The sequence below is a fragment of the Morchella importuna genome (assembly GCF_003444635.1).
Source record: "Morchella importuna strain M04M26 chromosome Unknown Morimp01GS008, whole genome shotgun sequence".
NCBI lineage: Eukaryota > Fungi > Ascomycota > Pezizomycetes > Pezizales > Morchellaceae > Morchella > Morchella importuna.
Window position 1 is genome coordinate 1096353 of NW_025763405.1, and position 19456 is coordinate 1115808.

General features: G+C 46.4%; 5 protein-coding genes across 5 annotated transcripts; 4 read left to right on the plus strand and 1 right to left on the minus strand.

Annotated features, from left to right (window-relative positions):
* Positions 1-686: 686 nt before the first annotated feature.
* LAJ45_03767 (uncharacterized protein) lies at positions 687-2660 on the plus strand (the record flags this gene model as incomplete). Its single annotated transcript, XM_046113351.1, has 2 exons — positions 687-1030; positions 1085-2660. The coding sequence occupies 2 exons, from the start codon at positions 687-689 to the stop codon at positions 2658-2660; spliced, it is 1920 nt and encodes a 639-aa protein (XP_045973644.1).
* A 2018-nt stretch (positions 2661-4678) lies between these two features.
* On the plus strand, positions 4679-5757 carry LAJ45_03768 (uncharacterized protein; the record flags this gene model as incomplete). The annotated part of the gene is made up of 8 exons (XM_046113352.1): positions 4679-4724; positions 5072-5110; positions 5195-5210; positions 5276-5370; positions 5441-5445; positions 5493-5563; positions 5626-5645; positions 5711-5757. The coding sequence occupies 8 exons, from the start codon at positions 4679-4681 to the stop codon at positions 5755-5757; spliced, it is 339 nt and encodes a 112-aa protein (XP_045973645.1).
* Positions 5758-6025: 268 nt separating this feature from the next.
* Positions 6026-9638, plus strand: LAJ45_03769 (uncharacterized protein; the record flags this gene model as incomplete). The annotated part of the gene is made up of 7 exons (XM_046113353.1): positions 6026-6028; positions 6087-6130; positions 6206-6328; positions 6393-6412; positions 6486-6499; positions 6695-6708; positions 6760-6766. The coding sequence occupies 7 exons, from the start codon at positions 6026-6028 to the stop codon at positions 6764-6766; spliced, it is 225 nt and encodes a 74-aa protein (XP_045973646.1).
* A 2103-nt stretch (positions 9639-11741) lies between these two features.
* LAJ45_03770 (uncharacterized protein) lies at positions 11742-14185 on the plus strand (the record flags this gene model as incomplete). Its single annotated transcript, XM_046113354.1, has 12 exons — positions 11742-11848; positions 11917-12118; positions 12192-12308; positions 12569-12593; positions 12749-12773; positions 12857-13054; positions 13195-13422; positions 13560-13600; positions 13696-13852; positions 13939-13973; positions 14106-14110; positions 14174-14185. The coding sequence occupies 12 exons, from the start codon at positions 11742-11744 to the stop codon at positions 14183-14185; spliced, it is 1152 nt and encodes a 383-aa protein (XP_045973647.1).
* A 75-nt stretch (positions 14186-14260) lies between these two features.
* Positions 14261-15482, minus strand: LAJ45_03771 (uncharacterized protein; the record flags this gene model as incomplete). The annotated part of the gene is made up of 3 exons (XM_046113355.1): positions 14261-14689; positions 15049-15337; positions 15427-15482. 3 exons carry the CDS (start codon positions 15480-15482, stop codon positions 14261-14263), a joined length of 774 nt encoding a protein of 257 aa, XP_045973648.1.
* Positions 15483-19456: the final 3974 nt, after the last annotated feature.

Sequence of the window (19456 nt, forward strand, 5' to 3'; positions counted from 1 at the left end):
TACATACTAACTCTAACTTAGATTTACTCGTCAAGACAAAGCCTGTTTGGCCTTCTTAGCGAGTTCTTTGTCTGTACCATAGAGGAATCCTCCTTTAGAGTTTGTTACTATTTTTAGCATCAGATCCGACAGAATGGTTAAAGAACTTCGAGAATACTTCTACAATCTTCAATAAGATGTATCATCTGCTCCAAGAACATAGCCATTAGCGGTCGCTGTTGAGGCTGAGGATGTCATCTATCGTGATGGTAACAACGTTTGGCGTTGCGATACATGCAGTTCACCGGTATTAGCAAGGATCCCCAGGTACATGTACGTAGTTCCTTGGTAGGGCACGACCGGTCAACAACACCGAGCACTCTCACGAGAATAATGCTACTGCGCCGTGAAATACCTTTGACCGGTTGAGGTTTTGCAAATAGCTACCCTTAACCGAGCTGCTTTGGTATTCATGAGATGATGTATATATTCCTCTATCTCAGTTGTCACTTTATACTATCTCTCTCTCATCATCGGTCAATAGCAGCTTCTCTTTCCTTTTCTCTTTCTTTCTCTTCTTCCATTGGAGCGCTAGTCGTCCATTCATTCATTTCTTTCCTCTTTTTCTCTTTCTTTTCATCTAAATTTTTCTCACGCCATATATCGCTAGCCGATATTCATTCAATAAAACCCAATAAATATTAACAATGAGAAGCGTCCTCAGCTACTCAGGCCCTGCGGCAGTTCTATTTGCTACTGCATACCTCACCAAGTCTGCCTCAGCACGTTTCCCTCAGCCAGCCAAAGACGATGTCAAATTCAACTCCACCCGTGTTCCTGGCGTTTCAATCTCTTACCGCAACCCTAACATTTGCGAAGAGACCCCAAATGTGGAGTCTTATTCTGGATATATTCAGATCCCGCCAAACACACTTGATTATAAACAAGATTACCCAATCAACACTTTCTTTTGGTTCTTTGAGGCTCATAACGACTCTGCAAATGCACCATTGACAGTTTGGATGAACGGTGGACCTGGATCGTCTTCCATGTAAGTTCTATATGTTTGCTTTTGGTGAGAAGATAATACTAATGTACTTAACAGGAACGGTCTTTTCGAAGAGGTCGGCCCTTGCGATGTCAAGAACGACTCCAAGACAACCGTCAAGCGTGAATTCGCCTGGAATCGTCTTACCAATCTCCTCTTCATCGACCAGCCCGTCCAGGTCGGTTTCTCCTACGATACCCTTAACAACGGTACTCGTACTTTCGACCACAAAGCCAAGGGCTTCAAGGACACTCTCAAGAACTTCACCGCCACTGAGACCATCCCGTCAAACAACGCTACCTACATGGTCGGCACCTTCCCGTCGCTCAGCGTCAACAACACCGCAAACAACACCGACATCGCCGCCCAGGCCTTCTGGTACGGTATGCAGACCTTCACCGAGGCCTTCTCGCAGTACAAGAAGCTCGACGAGGTCTCCATCTACGGTCAATCATACGGTGGTCACTTCGCCCCCCGCTTCTCCGCCTACCTCGAGCAGACGAACGAGAGGATCGGGAACAACACCTTCAAGGCCCCCCGCGGCCGTACCGAGAAGCCCGCAAAGCTCAACGTGAAGACCCTCGGTGTTGTCTCTGGATGCATCGACTACCCAACCCAGTACGCGGGTTTCTACACCCTTGGTGCAAACAACACCTACGACATCCCGTTCCTTAACCAGTCCATTGCTAGCACCCTCCTTAACCAGTACACAAAATCCGGCGGCTGCAAAGACGCATACCTCGAGTGCCAGAAGCTGATGAAAGACGACCCATGGGGTGACAAGGGTACCGTCCGCGCCTGCATCGAGAAGGCGAACAAGGGCGTCTGCAGCATCGTCCACGACCAACAGCCAGTCACTGACTTTGAGTATGTTGCCATCGAGGGAAGGAACAGATATGACATCACCCACAACAACACCGATGGATTCCCATGGACCCACTGGAAGGGATATCTCATGGACGCCAACGTCCAGCGCGAGCTCGGTGTCCGTGTTAACTACACTTCCTCTTCTGCCGCTGTCAGCCGTGCATTTACATCCTCTAACGACCGCTTCGGCCCCGGCTTCCTCGAGGATATCGGTTACCTCCTCGACAAAGGTGTCAAGGTGTCAATGATCTACGGTGACAGGGACCATGCTTGCAACTGGTACGGTGGTGAGCTTGTCAGTCTCGCGGTTAAGCACAAAAAGCAGAAGGAATTCGCGGCTGCAGGATACACAAACATCATTGACAGCAAAGGTACCGTTGGTGGCGAGGTCAGGCAGTATGGAAACTTCTCGTTCTCCCGTGTTTACCAGGCTGGACATGCGGTTCCTGCCTATGCTCAGGAGATCTCGTTCCGCATCTTTGAGCGTACCCACAATGGTATGGATATCGGGACTGGAAAGGAGAAGGCGCTTGATGCATTCTCGACCAAGGGTGGCTCACAAAGCACTACTAAGACCAAGAACGAGGGATTCGGGCCTGCGCCGCAGTGCTACCTTCCTGACTTCAAAGGATGCAATGAGGAGCAGATGAACGCGTTAAACAATGGAACGGCGGTTGTTGAGAACTACTATGTTGTCAAGCCGACTGGTGGTATTGGGTTCAACAGGCCGGTGAAGTCGACTGCGGGGACGGGGATTGTGAACTAAGAAAAAAGAAAAATCATATGTAGAATTTGGTGGGTGGTTAGGAGAGGAGTTGGTCTTGGTTGTGATTTTTTTTCCTTTCTAGAGATTTCTTTTTGTTTGCATAATGATCTTTTTGGAGTTTTGTTTATTTATGAGGACGGACAATCAAATCATGGCGTTAAACACAGTAAAAAGACCTTTTATCCATCATAGTAGAAACTAGTGGACTCGGTGAAGTTGAGAAACCCTTTTCGGACGGGTTTATAATTTAACCAATGAGAGCTGCACAGGTAGACAAAGCTACTGTCAGAACGGAGGCCTTTCCCGGTTTCCTCAAGTTTTAATAAGCTTTGACATGAACTAGTAAGATAACTCAACTCGAATTAGATATTGATGTATAAATTAGGGAATGAATGAAATTATTCTGTCAGCCTATAATTGACTGTATTATTAACCGTCACTACTGGTAGCGTATCACACGAGAGTGCAGTTCAACATGTCGGCCCAAAATCATGGGCGAGATTCATATAGAGATTTGACTTTCTAGAGATACCATGGGAATTGATATTAATGAACTCATGTATATTGCCGCCATGGCAACATATATGGTTATTTTAGTTAGATAATAATCCAATCGTGAGATAGAATCAACTAGAGACATGGATTTTAGTAGGCGAACTACAACTACGTACGTGGCTTACTTCTTGATAATGCATCTCCAAATTATTGCACTTGAACCTCATGTTGCATGATGCTTGGTTGTTGAACTCATTCCCACGTGGTCGTCCGGGGTTGCCGTCGGAATTTACCTACAGGGATAACTTGGCGATATTGGATCCCGAGATTAGAAAAGCGGGACGCTCAGAGCTGACTTCTTAAGTCCGTTTGCTAAAGTGTCCGTTCTCACCGTCTTCGTTGACCCCCGGGATGCTGAACAAACTCTCCATAGAGAATTCCTTGGATTCTCATTGGGCTACCCCGATATACTCAGACACACTCTTCTTATCAACGCTGTTGATTTCTAACGGCCTTGTTGGCCGATTCCCGAACGTACGGTTCAAACTCGCCGCATCCGAGACACAACAGCTGACTCAAAACCAGATTGCCGGGAGCGAACAGACCCTTAATTCCAGTAAGCTAAACGCTAGTTTTGTGATAACTAAACCGAATACTTGGCATTGACGTGCGCACCTCGAATGACCTTCCACAACGTCACCACAAACCTCTTCCTCTCTCCATCGCTCCTTCATCCAGAGTCACAGCATCTATCTCGCAGACAGACTGCGTTGATTCGCTCGGTTTAAGGCGAACAACTTCACAGATGATCACTCGATTACTAACTACTTGTGGGATTACTTATCCAGCTCATCACTAAGCATCGTTATTAGGGCCCCACCACGGGGAGAGATCGGAAAAGCGCACAGCTTGGGATGAAAGTTAGGCCTTCCGTGAAAGGGAACGTAAAGGCCCCACGGGGAATGTTACTCCAAATTTTCACGATGGATATTTAGAGTAGGTTGATTGATCATTTGAGCCGAGTTAATTACAATAAACAACACCGATATATCAGAAGAAGTCTCAGATTCAGACTTTTTGAATGTTCCGAGAACAACTATGGTCATCCTCTAGGGTTCCTATATCCTTAGTAATCGCCTCAGGAGGTCATCGGCAATCAGTTAGCTGATGAAAGGATTTAAGATGAAACAGGGCAACAAGGGTTATCGATATCAGTTTGGTGGGAGTATTACATATTTACATATTTATCGCCCTCGTTCTATGATTAATCTGAATAGCTAACGATGGTGCTTGGAAAACCTTGATGGATGGAATATATTTCAGTATTTTGTCATGGCCGCGTGGGGGGGGGGGGGGGCAATCCGAAAAAATACTCATATGCGAACCTCGATAATAGAATTAGTAAGTTTCCGTTCATTGCACAGCTGTACCTGTACACAGTGGGCCTTTCACCTAGCTACCGGATTCATGTACCTGAGGTTAACTGGATAGTCTTGCTGGGTGCAGATGAAAACAAAGGAAACATGCTATTTCACGGACCATCACTCGGTACGCCTGGCTCAACTACAGGTAAAATTGCATTCCTGCCTTGCATCTACTACAATTTTTTTTATTGGAGTACTGCGGATCGGTTTGTTTGTCCTTGGTCTCAAGTCCCCGGAGCCCTCTCCCAGGATCCTGGCCGTTGGTCCCATTCACAATTTTTATGGGAAACCATGCACCTGGTATTTGGGCCCGATTTTATATATTATATCTCATTGGACTAATTCAAAATCGCATCCTCGGTCTAGAGTAGCTAATATGAAGACACTTGATTGGCGCGCCTCGCATGTGATCTCTTCGCAAAACCAGTCATTATTACTAAACTTAATGTTGTGAGCAGCTTTCGGCCATTGGTTGACACCATATCATTCTAGGTTTAATCGTGAAGATTGAAACGGGTCAATGCATCGACAGTATGGAATACCTCACCTAGAGAATTTAGGCTACAGGGAAGTCTTCTGGCATTAAGGATAACACCAGATATATTCATCCAACAGAACACGTAAATATGGTGTCTGTACATTACGAGCACCTACTTATCAAGGTCTGGTGGTAACACAGGTCGATAAAATATATAGGTTACGCACCAGACGGTATTTTAGCGAGCTACAGTCGTTCAAGGTCTCCCTGTTGGCAAACAGGGGCTATGGTTATGGCACGAAACAGCCAGGCTGTGAGATCTCCAAATTCTTTCAACTTCTATTGGCTCAAATTCCGCTGTTATTTAACGGCTGTAGGTACAGGCAGCGTTCGTCGAGTAACAGTGAATGACTGCAGTACTACCTAAACTCGTAGGTACTCTACATATTTTTGTGGAGGACCGAGAGTTATTCCACAAATAACGACGGGCATGATATGCGAATAGGGTAAAGGATTAACTCAGGTGTCTTGACTGAAACATGGCTTGCTTATGCCCGGAGAACGGCAGTCGTAAAGCGGCAACGGAATGTAAGAAGGGGGTTCGACCATGAAAGGTTATGATCGGTAGTGCGTGCTGACCGCCCTGAGTTTAGTATTGCTACATATCTTTTGCGAATATTTTTCGAGGGCTATCAATTGATAGCAGAAGAAGGTTCGAAGCTAACGTCATTTGGATATACTTGAGACTGTGCGTTAATTGTGAGGGAGGTTAATTTCTCTTTTTGGAATAAAACCAATAAAAAAAAAGCACTCGTGTTTTCCATGACTAACAATCCCTAAAAATCCAATTTGGTCAGAACTCCCAGAGAGCAGGATTTAGTAGGCACCCCTCCCTGACAATAGCAGTACGCCGACGGTCCTATGGCGGGCCGGAATATTGTGACTGAGAAAGATACAAATTTTTCTTGATGGTAAGTCCTGGCGCTTACTTACAGATCATTGGGGGATAAATTTTACAGAACCTTCTAGCCTTACAACCAGATAGATGGGTCCAAGTGTTGGCGAAAATCAATGTAATCAAAAATCATCTGATGCTTATCACCAATAGCTCTGGGAGGACTGTTCTGCTGACATCAGTTCACCTAAAGGACGTTTATTTCACCCCTTGATTTTACGAATCGTGGGATAGGGTCGATCAAAAAGAATATTCCTCCGGTTGAAAAGAAAAGAACGTCAAAATACACTGAAAGCCATGAGCCTTCTGTTAAAATGTCGGTTTGTTCGTGAAATCTCACCGGTTTTGTTCTAAACCTCTGCTCCGATGACCGATTTGAGGCCTGACATTGTCATTGCTGGTGTGTGGTATCCCAAAACCATCTTTCAATAACCTGACTCGTTTAAATGCTTATGGGGTGTAATGTGCATGAGTGCCTAAACTACATGTATCAACGAAATCAACCTTGGCTCGCTCGAGAAGAAAAAAAAAAAAAAGAAAACATAGGATCAATTTCAACAACGCTTGAAACTGGATGAGATTAAAAGCACAGACCTAGAAGGGCCTCCGACTAGGGATTGGAAAATAACGTCTTGCCGCGACGCTTGTGCGCGGCTAAGAATGGATAACGCGTCCATCGTAGAGCAAAGTAACTAGGTATAACCTTAGGGTGCAGAACATACACCCCCGGCTAATGTTCGAATTCAGTCAATAAGTCGAGTATCGACATGGTATACCACCAATAACGGATCGAGGAGTAATAACGTGTTTCTCCTTATCAGTCCAACCTGGCTTGAACACAGCTGGCCGATCTTGCTTTTTTATAAACGAGGAGCTTGACCACCACATTATTGGAATTGATGGTGCATATCATGCAGACCTTTCGGATACGTGGCGTAGGCGGGCCGGAAGGTGAGTCGCGGTGAAAGTTTCCATTTTGGTTTAAATGTGAACAAGTTGATATTAGAACACACGGCACGCGATATACTTCTGTGAATAATAAGCGCGTAACCCGACTCTATTGCATGACCTTTATGATATCGCGTGAGCTTCCATCCCAAGTCAGTGGTGCCCCGCATCAATCATCAGACTTCGGTTGAATAAGGTTTGACTTGGGCTGACCAGATCACTCGACCAAATGGCTGGATATGCAAATTGTTCTCAAATTAAGGGGTGCAGATGAAGAGGATGAAAATAGGTACTATGTGTGACTTGTGTGTGTGTTCCTGACCTGATATTTCTCCATCGAGAAGGAGGAGTGAGGGAAAAATCTGCATGATGGTGGATCGGATTTGCGTCATTCTAGAAACCCAGTCTTGGATCAAACGCCCTAGCCACCCTGAGGCAGGAGGTGCAGCCTATTGTGCTGGGCAGGAAACAACAACGAGTGAGAGCTGATGATATACTGATCTCAAGCTTTGGTTGATTAACACAGGCAATATACAGTCAGAAATCAGGCCACCTCAACCGCAGCAGGGATCATTCAGTGGGCTCTAGCGAGAGGAAATGCATTTAGCACCGGGAGTAATAATCTGGATATGCGAATGCAACATTATTCTCTCGCCAAGTTCACTAACATTACCCCGGATCAACAGGAATGTTCGATTCATATATTTTACAGGGATTTCTCTACTGCGACTGGATCTCAACACAATGTCCTATTGGGGCCGGCCACCATCGCAAAATTTACTCATATGTATAGCCAGCACCTCAGGGCTTTGTGGTAACACTGACATTGGCTCTTTCCATCATTCATATGTATGAAGATCAGGTAAATAGTTGTCTTAACCATAACCAGTACGTATTAATATTTCACCCCTCATAGCACATGGTACCGTTGATGACGATTAGGGTGCAGGCGTTTCTAATGTCCAGCCAGATCCATGCGTTTTGTGAGCCATCACACCGGCAAATTAACACTCCGACCCAAAAGAAAGCAGTACTTTATAGGCAATAGAAAGTCTAGATCATATCTCAAACAGTATATGGGGCGACTTGACAGAATTCAGCTGATCTAGGATTCCTCGACTACAATCTACTGGGAGGTAGGCCATTTCTATACCTCCACATCGAAGATAACAATGCCGGAATTAGAATTCTTCCGACTACTCACATGCCCCTCCCTAGATCTCAGCAGGAACATAAGAAGACTGGGTAACCAGGGTTTTGGGTACCACAAATATTCAAACCGAGACAAAATTATTGGAAGAAAAAATATCTGCCACTCCCTTCCCGGAGAGCTCCGATGATACATCATCGGGGGGCTTACTTGCCGTGAGTGGGTATTAATGTTCAATTGCTACTATGAACTGAGATGGTACGAGCGACAAGCATATACGGAAAGGAAAGGACTGCATTTCAGTAAGCAGGGCTAGGATGGGCCTGAAGCCAGTACCCGAGATTTGATACTGGAGGATAGTTGCTTTGTAGCCACGCAGGGGGGATCAATAAGGGTTTGGACTCCTAAATTGGTGGAGTTTAATCAGTTTAATCCAGCACGCACCACCAGAATAGCGGGAGCGCCAGCTACCTGGCTAGGTTCAGATTCTTTGGACGCGGGAGACAGAAAGTAGATCACTTGCGGGGTTTATTGAAGATTGGGTATCCAAGGAACTTGGGAGAAGCGATGGTTAGCTGAAGTAGCTGCCATTCGGTTGACATATTAAAAAAAAGAAAACATTCACTAGTATTTGATATGGCGTACGCGTGTGTAATCCCCCCGATCATTTTCTTTGAAGTAGGAATCTCGTTAGAGCCTAGGATTAAAACTGAAGATAAATTTCTGTCAGGTATGTAGAAAGCCTCCTAGGATAGTTATTGAACACACGTATCGCAACATCGGACTGAACGGGATAAATGGCCTTGTAGGCTAGGAAACATCCATCTGTGGAGTTACAGGTGACTCTCTGGATAGTGCATCAAAGCACTGAAACATGGCGAATGATGATTCATGATGCTGGCGCATCTGAGAGGTAACCGCGAATCTGCTTTATGCAACCCACACTCTTCTACACCTTCATCCAAGCTCATAACCATATCTAGAATAGACGGGGTCTGAACGAGGAAACAGATAATCGTATAACCAGAAACCGGCACAAGGATTCTATCTTCCGCGGGCAAATCCAAAAGAGTGGTGGGTTGGAGTGAACTCTTGGGTTGGACATCATGCATGATATAAAACGCAATGTCAAACATCTTGGGAATCTGGTAATAGCGTGCGCCATGTTTCATTCCTTCTCGATACCTAGCTTATGTATCAACTGCAACAACGCGCCGAGGAATTCAGCAAAAGGCTAAACTATTGTTCTAAACCGCTCTGAAGTACTCGGCATGCAAAGATCTATGAACATGGGAGCTCCCTGTTACCGAAGTCTGGGAATACCTGCACCAACCAGTAATAGACTGCTGTACCGAAATCTAACGGCCCTACAGGCTTTCGCGTGGTGGCTAGCTACACAAACGGAATACCCAAATAGTGTGTTGTAAAAGACGCATCTGTCTCGAATCAGACCCGCAGAAAAAATGGTAGCTAACTATGCATGTGGGCAGAGTACTCTAGTTATGTGACCTACTTTCACAACTTATAGTGTAGGCAATATTGAGCATGCTTAAGGTGGTAAATATCGATTGATTGGTTATTCCACTGCGGCATATGCAACTGGCTGATCAGCTTTTGACTTACCCGCACGTTTACATTTGGCAAGTTACGCTTGTCTTATTGTAATACTGTGCTATATTATTGGCGATGCAGGTACAGATAAGATATGGAAAAGGAAAAACCTATGGCCCAGCCATACATGCTGTCGGTAACAGCGGGCCGAGATATTTCGCAAGGACTTATGAGGTTGCTATAACCCGAGCGCGTGGTCGGAGCAATCTATCAACGCGATCGCATGAGCTGCTGATTGAGGGAGCGTGCGTTGCGTTGCTCTGCTAGTAAAGGGTACATAGAGTGGGTTTACCATCACCGCCGGAGCCAAATACTCGAAAAATTGGCTAGGTAGCGCCAGATCAAAATTACCTATATGGGAAACTTCTGATGCAGATCGATGCCATTTAGCCAATCGTTGGGGAGGCCGCAGGTAGCCAATTCTTCGAGTTTTTGCAATAATCCTGGGCCCTGGGCTTTCCCGACAGACCGAACAACATATCCGCTACACCTAAATTAACCAGCAAAGCAATGACCACCGAATCGGATCAATTTGTGCCTCGGGAGGGAGGGAGGGAGGGAATGTTTGAGCAAACGACATCTCTCCCAAGAGAGTGCGTGCGTGCGTGCGTTCGTGCATACTCAAACGAGATCGTCAGCTGTAGGCAGTGCCACTTGCCGTCTCGGCATTGCATCTTCAACCAAGGGCTCGGAATATGGCTTCTTCCGGGTCCAGAGCAAGGTCCATTGGATGGGTGGGTTTAATACAGGGTAGGGGGATCTATTTGATACACAACATCGGTAGGTCAGTGGGCCAGAAGGGTACATGCTTTCCTCTCTTTGCGTACTCTGGAGTATGTGGGCGCAGGCAAGTGTGGCTACTCTCTCTACGAGTCTACATAGGTATCTCTCTTTCAGTCTCTTTTTCCTTTTTATCCTGACATTTTTATTTTTTTATTTTTTGCTTTGTTTTGACGTGGAGGAAAAAATAATTTCCAGCCCCCCCCCCCCAAACCAACTCACACGTGGAAATACAATAAATGCATCATCATAATAATAGCTACTATATTGCGGCAGCAGGAGCAGCGGCGTACTACCAGATAGAGTGCACACCTACCATATGTGCTCTACTCTCCAGTAGGTACTCAACTCTGAAGTGGAGTACCACATGCTCCCTGAATCACACCACCTGTTTATTCTTCGTAAACGGGCGCTTTTCGAGTCTGTTGCGGTGACGGTCCGGGCTGGCAGGGCATGGCGTGTCTAGTCTTATTGCTCTAACGGCTTTTATTGTGCTGGAGCGGTGTATGATGTGATTGGGGTAGATTAGCCGCCCCCCCGTCCATCCATGGGTTGGCTAGTTGAGTCTTAAGCGAGAACGAGGTGGAGAGCCATAACAGGCATGAGGTAGAGAGCGGAGGAGGTGGAGGTGGTGGAGGTGGGAGGTGGGAGAAAAGCAAGTGCGAGAGAGGAGCAAGCATGCATATGGGTGGCATAATGTATGCGTACTCTATTGGAAATGATAACTTCTGCTGGCGCTCTTAGGCAGGTATCCTGAACGCACTCTGCCATCCACACTTACCATAACCTACACCACATGCATGCCTATCTAACTGGCTCTGTCCAACGGGATCCCCACACCGCTGGAAAAAGCTATGTACCACAGAGATATAAAGAGGTCGATGGTATCCGCGCCGTCGGTATTTTTAATCGCCTGGAGAGTTTGTCCAGGACCTACCAGCATTTTGGAGAAATATTACCGCATTTTTATTTTTGTTTTGCCCCTTTGACTGGAGGCACTAATAATTCAATAAGTACCGCACAAAATAGATTCTCTCGTCACCCTATCTCTACAGAAGACACGGGGAGTGCCGACAAGCCCTAAAAAGCGCAAGCAAGCAAGCAAGGAAGGAATAGAGCACCACACTAATAGTATTTATCATCAATCACCTCATCAGCATACGATTTGCATACGGCGAAAGCAGGGAGGATCATAAACCGAGTAGAGAGAGACATGTCAACACTTGTTCAAGCACCAACCATGCCCGAAAACGTGCGTGAGAACATAAACAGCACTGTTCGTACCTTATCCGCCGACGAAGCCGACGAGGGTAACTGTATGGACTGGAACGGTAGAGAAGAGGAGAGGTAAATAGCCTTTATTCTTTCGGTGTAGGGGGAACTCAACTGACACTGTCATGCATCGCCCCCTCTAGATACAGCCTGTCATCCGATGGAGAGGAGGAAGAAGATGAAGAAGAGACGTATTCTTCGGACGAGGAACCTTCATCCGATGATGTTGACGACGACGACGATGCTGTCTCAGAGGTCCTGTCGACAATGTCGTTGTCGGAGTCTATAACGGACTATGTTTATGAGAATGGGCGACGCTATCATTCGTACCCGCTCGCGTGCTATGTGAGCGAACAAGAAGAAACCCCCGCTTCTTTGATTTTATGATAGCATCACTGACGAGTACTTTGAACTGTAGGCATTTCCAAACGATGAGCAAGAACAAGATCGACTGGACTTGATGCATCATTTATGGAACCTTGCTCTCGGTGGTGAGCTTTTCCTCTCACCAATTGATAAATCAAACGCAGAAAGGGTATGTTGTTTGCTCGTTTACTAGTTTATTACCGTTATTGGTTAGAGGAGCTTTGTGCGGCTAGCTAGGGGGTTGAGATTTGTGGTTGGTGGTGGTGAAACCATTGCTTGATACATCAGGGGCAATTCAAGGCCCGATTGAGTTTAGCTATCTTTCGTTGGCTAGAAAGAATCTGGGTCCTGAATGCTCACTAATTATCGTGAATGGTTTTCTTGCATACCCTTTTTTCCTGTCTCCGACCATTCTAACGTTTGATACAGATTCTTGATGTAGGGACTGGAACTGGTAAGATTATCATATCCCCAGTCATTACTAGTGCGCACATATTGCGCACAGATCACCCCATTTGGAATTTCCCACTAGCTTCACATTGAAACATCAGGAGAGTGAGCGTAGTAGCTAATCTAGTTTCTTTTACCCTTTTTTTCTTGTCACGATAGGCATCTGGGCTATCGATACAGCAGAGTACGTTACCTCATTTACTACAACCCTAAATCTTTACAAACCAAAGACTAGCTACTATTTTAGAATTTACTGACCACCACTAGTCTGCTTCCAAAAACAACAGTAATCGGAAACGACCTCTCACCAATCCAACCAGTCTACGTCCCACCAAATCTTCATTTTGTGATCGACGACTGTGAGGAAGAGTGGCCTTTTCCTGATAATCATTTTGATTTAATCCATATCCGCAACCTGTCTGGCGCAGTGCGGGACTGGAAGAAGCTATATGCACAGGCTTTCCGGTGTGTGTCTGCGTCGGTCCAAGAAGAGAAGAGAAAAAGAGAGAGGGTGCATGTATAGACGAGGATGGGGGATATGTTGAAAAAGATGAAAAGATAGTCCGAACCGAATCTAACGTTGGGGCCTGTATATCGATTTAAAGGACTCTTAAACCCGGCGGTTGGATCGAACTAAAAGATCATTCACGACCCTTCGATTGCGACGACGGCTCATTTACGAGTGACAACATTCTACAAAAATGGGTCAACGACTTCGATAAGGCCTCCGATATGGCCGGCGTGACGTGGATCATGGCAGAGCAATTCAAAGAAGATTTGCCAGATGCCGGATTCAAACAGGTCACAGAAAGGAGCTTCAAGGTCCCGCTTGGGTAATGAAGAATTCCATTTTCCCCCCCTCCCCTTCTTTCATTTTTTCTATTTCATTTCGACGGAGAGGTTGAGAGAGACGAGAAAAGGAAGAAACAAGCTGTGTTTACTGACGGGGTACTGGCGGGTGTGAATGTAGAACATGGGCGGAAGCTGAAGGCGATAATATGAAGGAAATGGGTATGTCGTGTTGGGCGGGCCGGGCCGGGTGGGAGTCGGTGTAGCGGTTTCTCGCGACTAAAGTCACTCACTTACCTTTGCTTGTTACTCAATAGGTATTTTTCTACGAGAAGTGCTGCTCGTTGGCGCACAGGGATTGACGCTCGCCATGTTTACGAGGATGCTGGGGTGGGATAAGAAGGAGGTTGATGTGCTGGTAGCAAACATTCGCCAGGCCGTCCAGGACCCAAGTATCAATGTCTACACCAAATTGTAAGTTACTCCCTGGGCTTTTTATCCTCTTTAGGTGTATTGAATTGCTATAAGTTTGCTGATAGATATTATATTTGCCTATCTAGCTTCGTTACATACGCCCAAAAACCTCTCACCACACGTCCTAGTTGAAAGAGCACTTTTCTTTACCTGTATATAACGAAACGGCGGAATAATGATTGTAGATGGCACTTGCCCCCTAATTTAATTTCTTTGAACCTTCACCCCCCTTGTGAACTCACTCCTTCAAAAGCACAGGTAAACATGATATTTCTAGCTCGCAGATCTAGATGCACTAACCCCCATACGATGTCAACCCAGCCAGCCACCTAGCCAGCTCCGTCCGACCCCCGATCTGCAAACTAGAGCTGCAACCAGCAATAGATACCCTTCCCACCTACTAATCAATCAAAACGCCAAATTCTTCATATCCGCCAACGTCCAATACTTTCTCATGTTCTCCGCCCCCAACTCCACAACCTCATCCTCCAAATGCTTCCACAGCACCTCCCCAAACGTCTCCATCAGCTCCTTGAGCTCCCTTAACACCAGCTCCCGCTCGCCGTTCTTGCACTCCTTCAAGTACGCTGCATACTTGTCAAGGCCCTCATGGATCTTGCGGTGCTGTGCCAGCAGCTCGTCCTGCTTGCGGAAGGCGGGCATCTTGCGCGCAAGCTTGGGGAACACGTAGCTCTCCTCGATGGAGTGGTGCATCTCGAGGTGCTCGGAGAAGCGGAGTGCGAAGGCGATGAAGTCGCGCAGGGACATGGAGCGCGGGCGTTGGTTGGTGGTGCAGGCCATGTAGATCTCGTTCCAGGAGAGGCGGAAACCGTTGTGCTACCAGACACCCCCGAGAAAGAGAGAGAGAGAGGTGTGTTAGTTAAGTGTGACAGACAGCATATCAATCTAAACGTGCTCCTTGTCGGGATGTGTTTTTTTTTTTTTTTTTTTTTTTTTGCATGGGGATTGGGTTCTTGGGCTATTCCAGCTGCAGCTCCGCATACCTACTGACCTACCTACCTGCCTACCTTCCTAGCTGGCTAGCTAGCATATAGCCAGCTACTGGTCCGGAGGAAATTCCGGTGGATAAATTGCAAAATTACAATTTACGACAAGAATAAACAATAAATCATAAGGAAAAAAAATAGAACAAAAAAATAAAATTAAAAGATAAACAGGGAGTGCGGGAGATTTACAAACTGATCCATGTGTTCCGCCAACCGATTATATTGTCGGAACTCTGACGCGGTGAGCTTCGGCAATTGCTGCTGCTGCTCGGTTTTCTCGCCGGCATCAGCTCCAGGTGACATTGACACTGACTCCTGCTGTTGTGATGCTTGGCCGTCTGACATGGTAATGGCAATGCCTGTGGTTGCTTCTGTGGCTGTGGAGTAGTAATGGATACCCTGACCTTGTAGTCGACCTCGCGGACTGTTTTTATAGATGTGGGTTCGGGTTGCAGCGGATAGTGCACCACAGTTTAAGCTTGGATAAATAATTAATATCGTGAGCACAAGTACGTTTGGTGCGTACATACAGTAGCACACCCCCCGGCCCGGTGGAAGAATAATTACCTCTTGCGATGTATTGCCAGGGATTGATGTGATATGCGGGAGAGCAGATGAAGCATGGAAATACACAAAGAAAGATGGATTTAGGAAAAGAGCAGCTACTTGGGGATCCGATTTCTTTTTACGTCGAAATCTATCGGCCGTGCCGGGTTCATGGCACGTGATCAGCATCTTGATTATATAATGGCTGGCGCTGTGTGACAAATACATCTTTTGCGAGCCACACAAGGGCTTTGTTCGGTCGACTCCTTCATGGGGTATCACTCGCGATTTGTAGGACTAGTTTATTGATTTTTTGTTTTGTTTTAATTTATTAATTGCATGTAACCTTGGTTTGAGCGACGATCGATCAGGTTGAACCCTAGACGGGCGGGACATGCAGGTGTCGTTATACCACGTTGGCCATGTGGGGTGTTAGGTCTGGGGCTCGGCGGTGTAAATGAAACTCCTGGGCCACCGTCTGGCTAGCCAGTTGGGCCCTGCCCGGTCTGCGGTGGCAAACCTAATTGGCACTGAGGTCCTGGGGGCCGCGCTTGTTGATGGGCAGGTGTGCATATACGCTTCGGATTACTATACGGTACAAGCAGCGCATACACATCCAGGTTGACTGTATGGTTTAAGTGAAGGTATGCGGATGAGTCTCTATCACGCGCGGATGGAGGGAGGGGAGAGGGTAGAGAATTACCCTATCGCGCGGCGGCCAGTAATACGGGTATGTGCACTTGGAAGGTAGAGGAATGGAATATGCTTTCTCCCCCTAGGCTGTATACTCTTTAGGCTAGGGTCTTTCCGACATGCGGAATTCCCTAGAAACGTAAAACCACGATCCGTGGGTGAGCTGTCCGGATTCAAGGGAGCCTTTCGTCAATCCTGTTAGGGCGTCATGCTATAGCTATTTAGATGGCTGTGTCTCATCGGGTCCTGTCCCCGGTTCCAGAGAAGCATCTCATCTCGCCTTCGCAGTTATGTCGGGATAGGTGGCACTTCATAGCCTGATCGGGGGACCAACGAGCTATCCCTTATAGAGAGCAGGTAAACTACGTGCTCTACTGGCATAGGTGTATAATATTTCCTGATTACTGAACTCACTGACTGGCCTTGTGTTAGTTCGGTTACTCATCCTCTCTCGACAAACCGGCACCATTCCGACAATTGGGTCGTGAAGCTTTTATGCTTACTTTGGTCGTTCACTCCCCACCGATCCCCGGCAGTTGTATATAAATACTTGTATTATCTATATTTATATATATGTATATGTATATAATATTTAATTATCACCAACTGCTCTCAAAGTGCCGTTCCCCAAGGAGACTTCCCCAATGTCTTTGAAACCAACGGCGGGCTTGCAGTTGTTGGTACCGGTGTATTGGTCTTTTTCCGGAATTCGTATGCAGAGCGAGATAAACCCGCTCCTGCCTTAAGGCTGAAATATGATATGTGTAATAGTTGTGGTAGTAATAGGATTAGCAGCAATAGTAATAAATACTAATCATCCAATATAAATTAAAGGGTCGCTTAACCAGCTTTCCCCAACGGCTCGTAAAAAAAGAAAAGAAAAAAAAAATGGAGATTTTTCCCTTTCTGCTGCAGGTCGGGGGTGGAGGGCTGTGTGTATCGCCGATAACTGACTGGCCCATGGTGTTGATCTCTCGCTCATTTCTGCCGGTACTCCCCGGTCGGGAGTGCAGCGTCAAGTCAAGCTTCATGGCTTTGGCGTCGTGAAGTATCCTGGGACCGGTACCCAGATGGGATTCCGACTTTTCCCGTTACAGCTAGCTGGTGGAGAGGTCGCAAAACTATCATTTCCGATACCGGGGGTCAAATGTGCCGATCACTCTGGGCTCGGGGTCATGGGGCGTTTAACATTCTCCCCGAGATTGATTGAGTACGTTACCAGTCAGTAACATGGCGCAAAAGCCATTGCCGAGATTGCTTCTGGGAAGGAGACTGGTTGGTGGTTACCTGTCTAGCGGCTCTAGCCATGTCAGCGTATATATTATCTGCATGAATTCAGACATTTCCATTATGGTGCTGGTCTAGACTTAAGTAGCTAGTAGATCTATGCCACTTACGCCCTCTCATATCTGGTCTAGTCCAACTAGAGTTATAGGAGTAGCACTGACCCAATGACACTTCTCATGGTTTAATAGAAAAATGCATTATCCCCTGGCTATAGATGCTTTTGCGCTTTAGCACCCTAGGTAGCCTAGTTTCTGCCAGGTACAAGTTACATTAGCAGAATTGGGGGGGGGGGGGGGGTACGGCTAATCTCATAGCAATTTAGTACTGTGTAAGTATATCGCCTTAACCGTCCATTTTATCAAGGGCAACCGTTCTGATACCGCAGTACTAGGGTAATCAGACGGTCAGTTCGCAAGCATCTCCGGTATTGTAAGTGTAAAACCAGGGTTAAATGCAGAGCTAAGTTGTCGTTGAAGCCATCAAGCTACGTACTACGCCTTCGCTTCTCTGCCGGCCTTAGGGTTTCGAGCTGTCAAAGAGTCAAATGCAATTATAGGGATCGATATATAAATAGCCCTAGATGAATTATTACTTCGCGCCCACAGAGACGTGGGAAAGGAGTAGGAATGACGAACGGCATTGTGATATGTGTGCATGATTTTAGGTATTATCCTTTCTTTATCCTCGATCTGTATAACACGGTTTCAGCTGGATGATATGGGCCTGATCTCCCTCAGCGGTTGAATAAAGGGTTAGGGTTTATTATTCATTGAAGCCAAGATTTCAAGAATGTTTGTACGGACAAAGGTTCCCCCGAGCGATTATATCCGTGACCAGTGTTTGTAAATATTTCTGGAATTATAAATATTGTGCCAGAAATGAGGGCCAGTCGGAGCCGGACTTCAACTCCGACTCTGATCCCAACCCGATGCCGACTGCGGGCTGCCTCCCGAGGCATCTCGAGGCGAGAGGCCGAAGGAGGAGAGCAATTGGTGGTGAGGGTTGGGAGGCGAGCTCCGCTGAGCTCTGTACGGTAATTTGTCGGGGCTTTTGAGGCTCCATCAGGAAGTTGATGAAATTTTGTAATTTCTTGCCGAGGCCGAATTACTGATTACCGCTGTTAGGGCATGTGGTTTGAACTTAATCAAGGTATCTCGAAACGGAAAATGCGAATAATGATCTGTAGAGGCTCTATGAAGGTATTCGCCTCGGGTCTAACTATATCTGGCTGAAGCGATGCAAGAAGAATTCTAGATCGAAATAGACGCCTTGCAGATTTGTTGAATTAAAGTTCAAGTGGCCATATCAGCAGCGATTTGATCAAAGGCGTCATTGGCATATCTAGAGTTTATCATCATACCTCAGAGTGCCTAATTCGACTCTGATACTAATTACGGATAAAATGTGAACACGGGGTTCCGTGTCTGCTGCGCGAAGAGTGCCATATTTTGGTATATGATTTAGGTAGAAATCTCCTGATGACAGGACATACACCCCTACAGTGGGAGTTGATATTGGGGAGAAGATTCCGGAATGTGGCCGATTAGTGTAATATTCTTTCTAAACTTGAGAATCCGATTTAGTAGTTACCACTGACGAGAGAAAATAATTGGAATCATGTATTATCACTCGCCTCGAAACGCCGATTGATTGATTAGGCTCATGGCGCCTGCTAGGCTCGTGAGTTCCGAGTGTATGTGTACTGTCGGTGCCGGTGCTGCATGTATGTGCCGTGCTCGAAAGTTTCCCCTTGAAGTTTCTCAGTCCGTCAGCCACCTCTGGCCTATTGGTTTTCTGTAATTGAGGTGGTGGGTGGGGCGTTTTGGGTGGCCGTTGTGTTGTTGGTGGTGGTGGAGGGACGGGGGTGAGGGTATGGAGAATGTCTTCCTCTGCCTGGTATGTCACCAAGGTTTCTAAAGACAGATCTACGTATGGCTGGAAGTGCCAACTATGTCGTGTCACGTGCCAGCGGCGGGGTGACCTAACCTTAGTTTCTTCTCACAAGTAACGTTCTCCACCACATCATCATCCAAGGCTCCGATATATGTGCCGATATACCGGACCTTTCCAA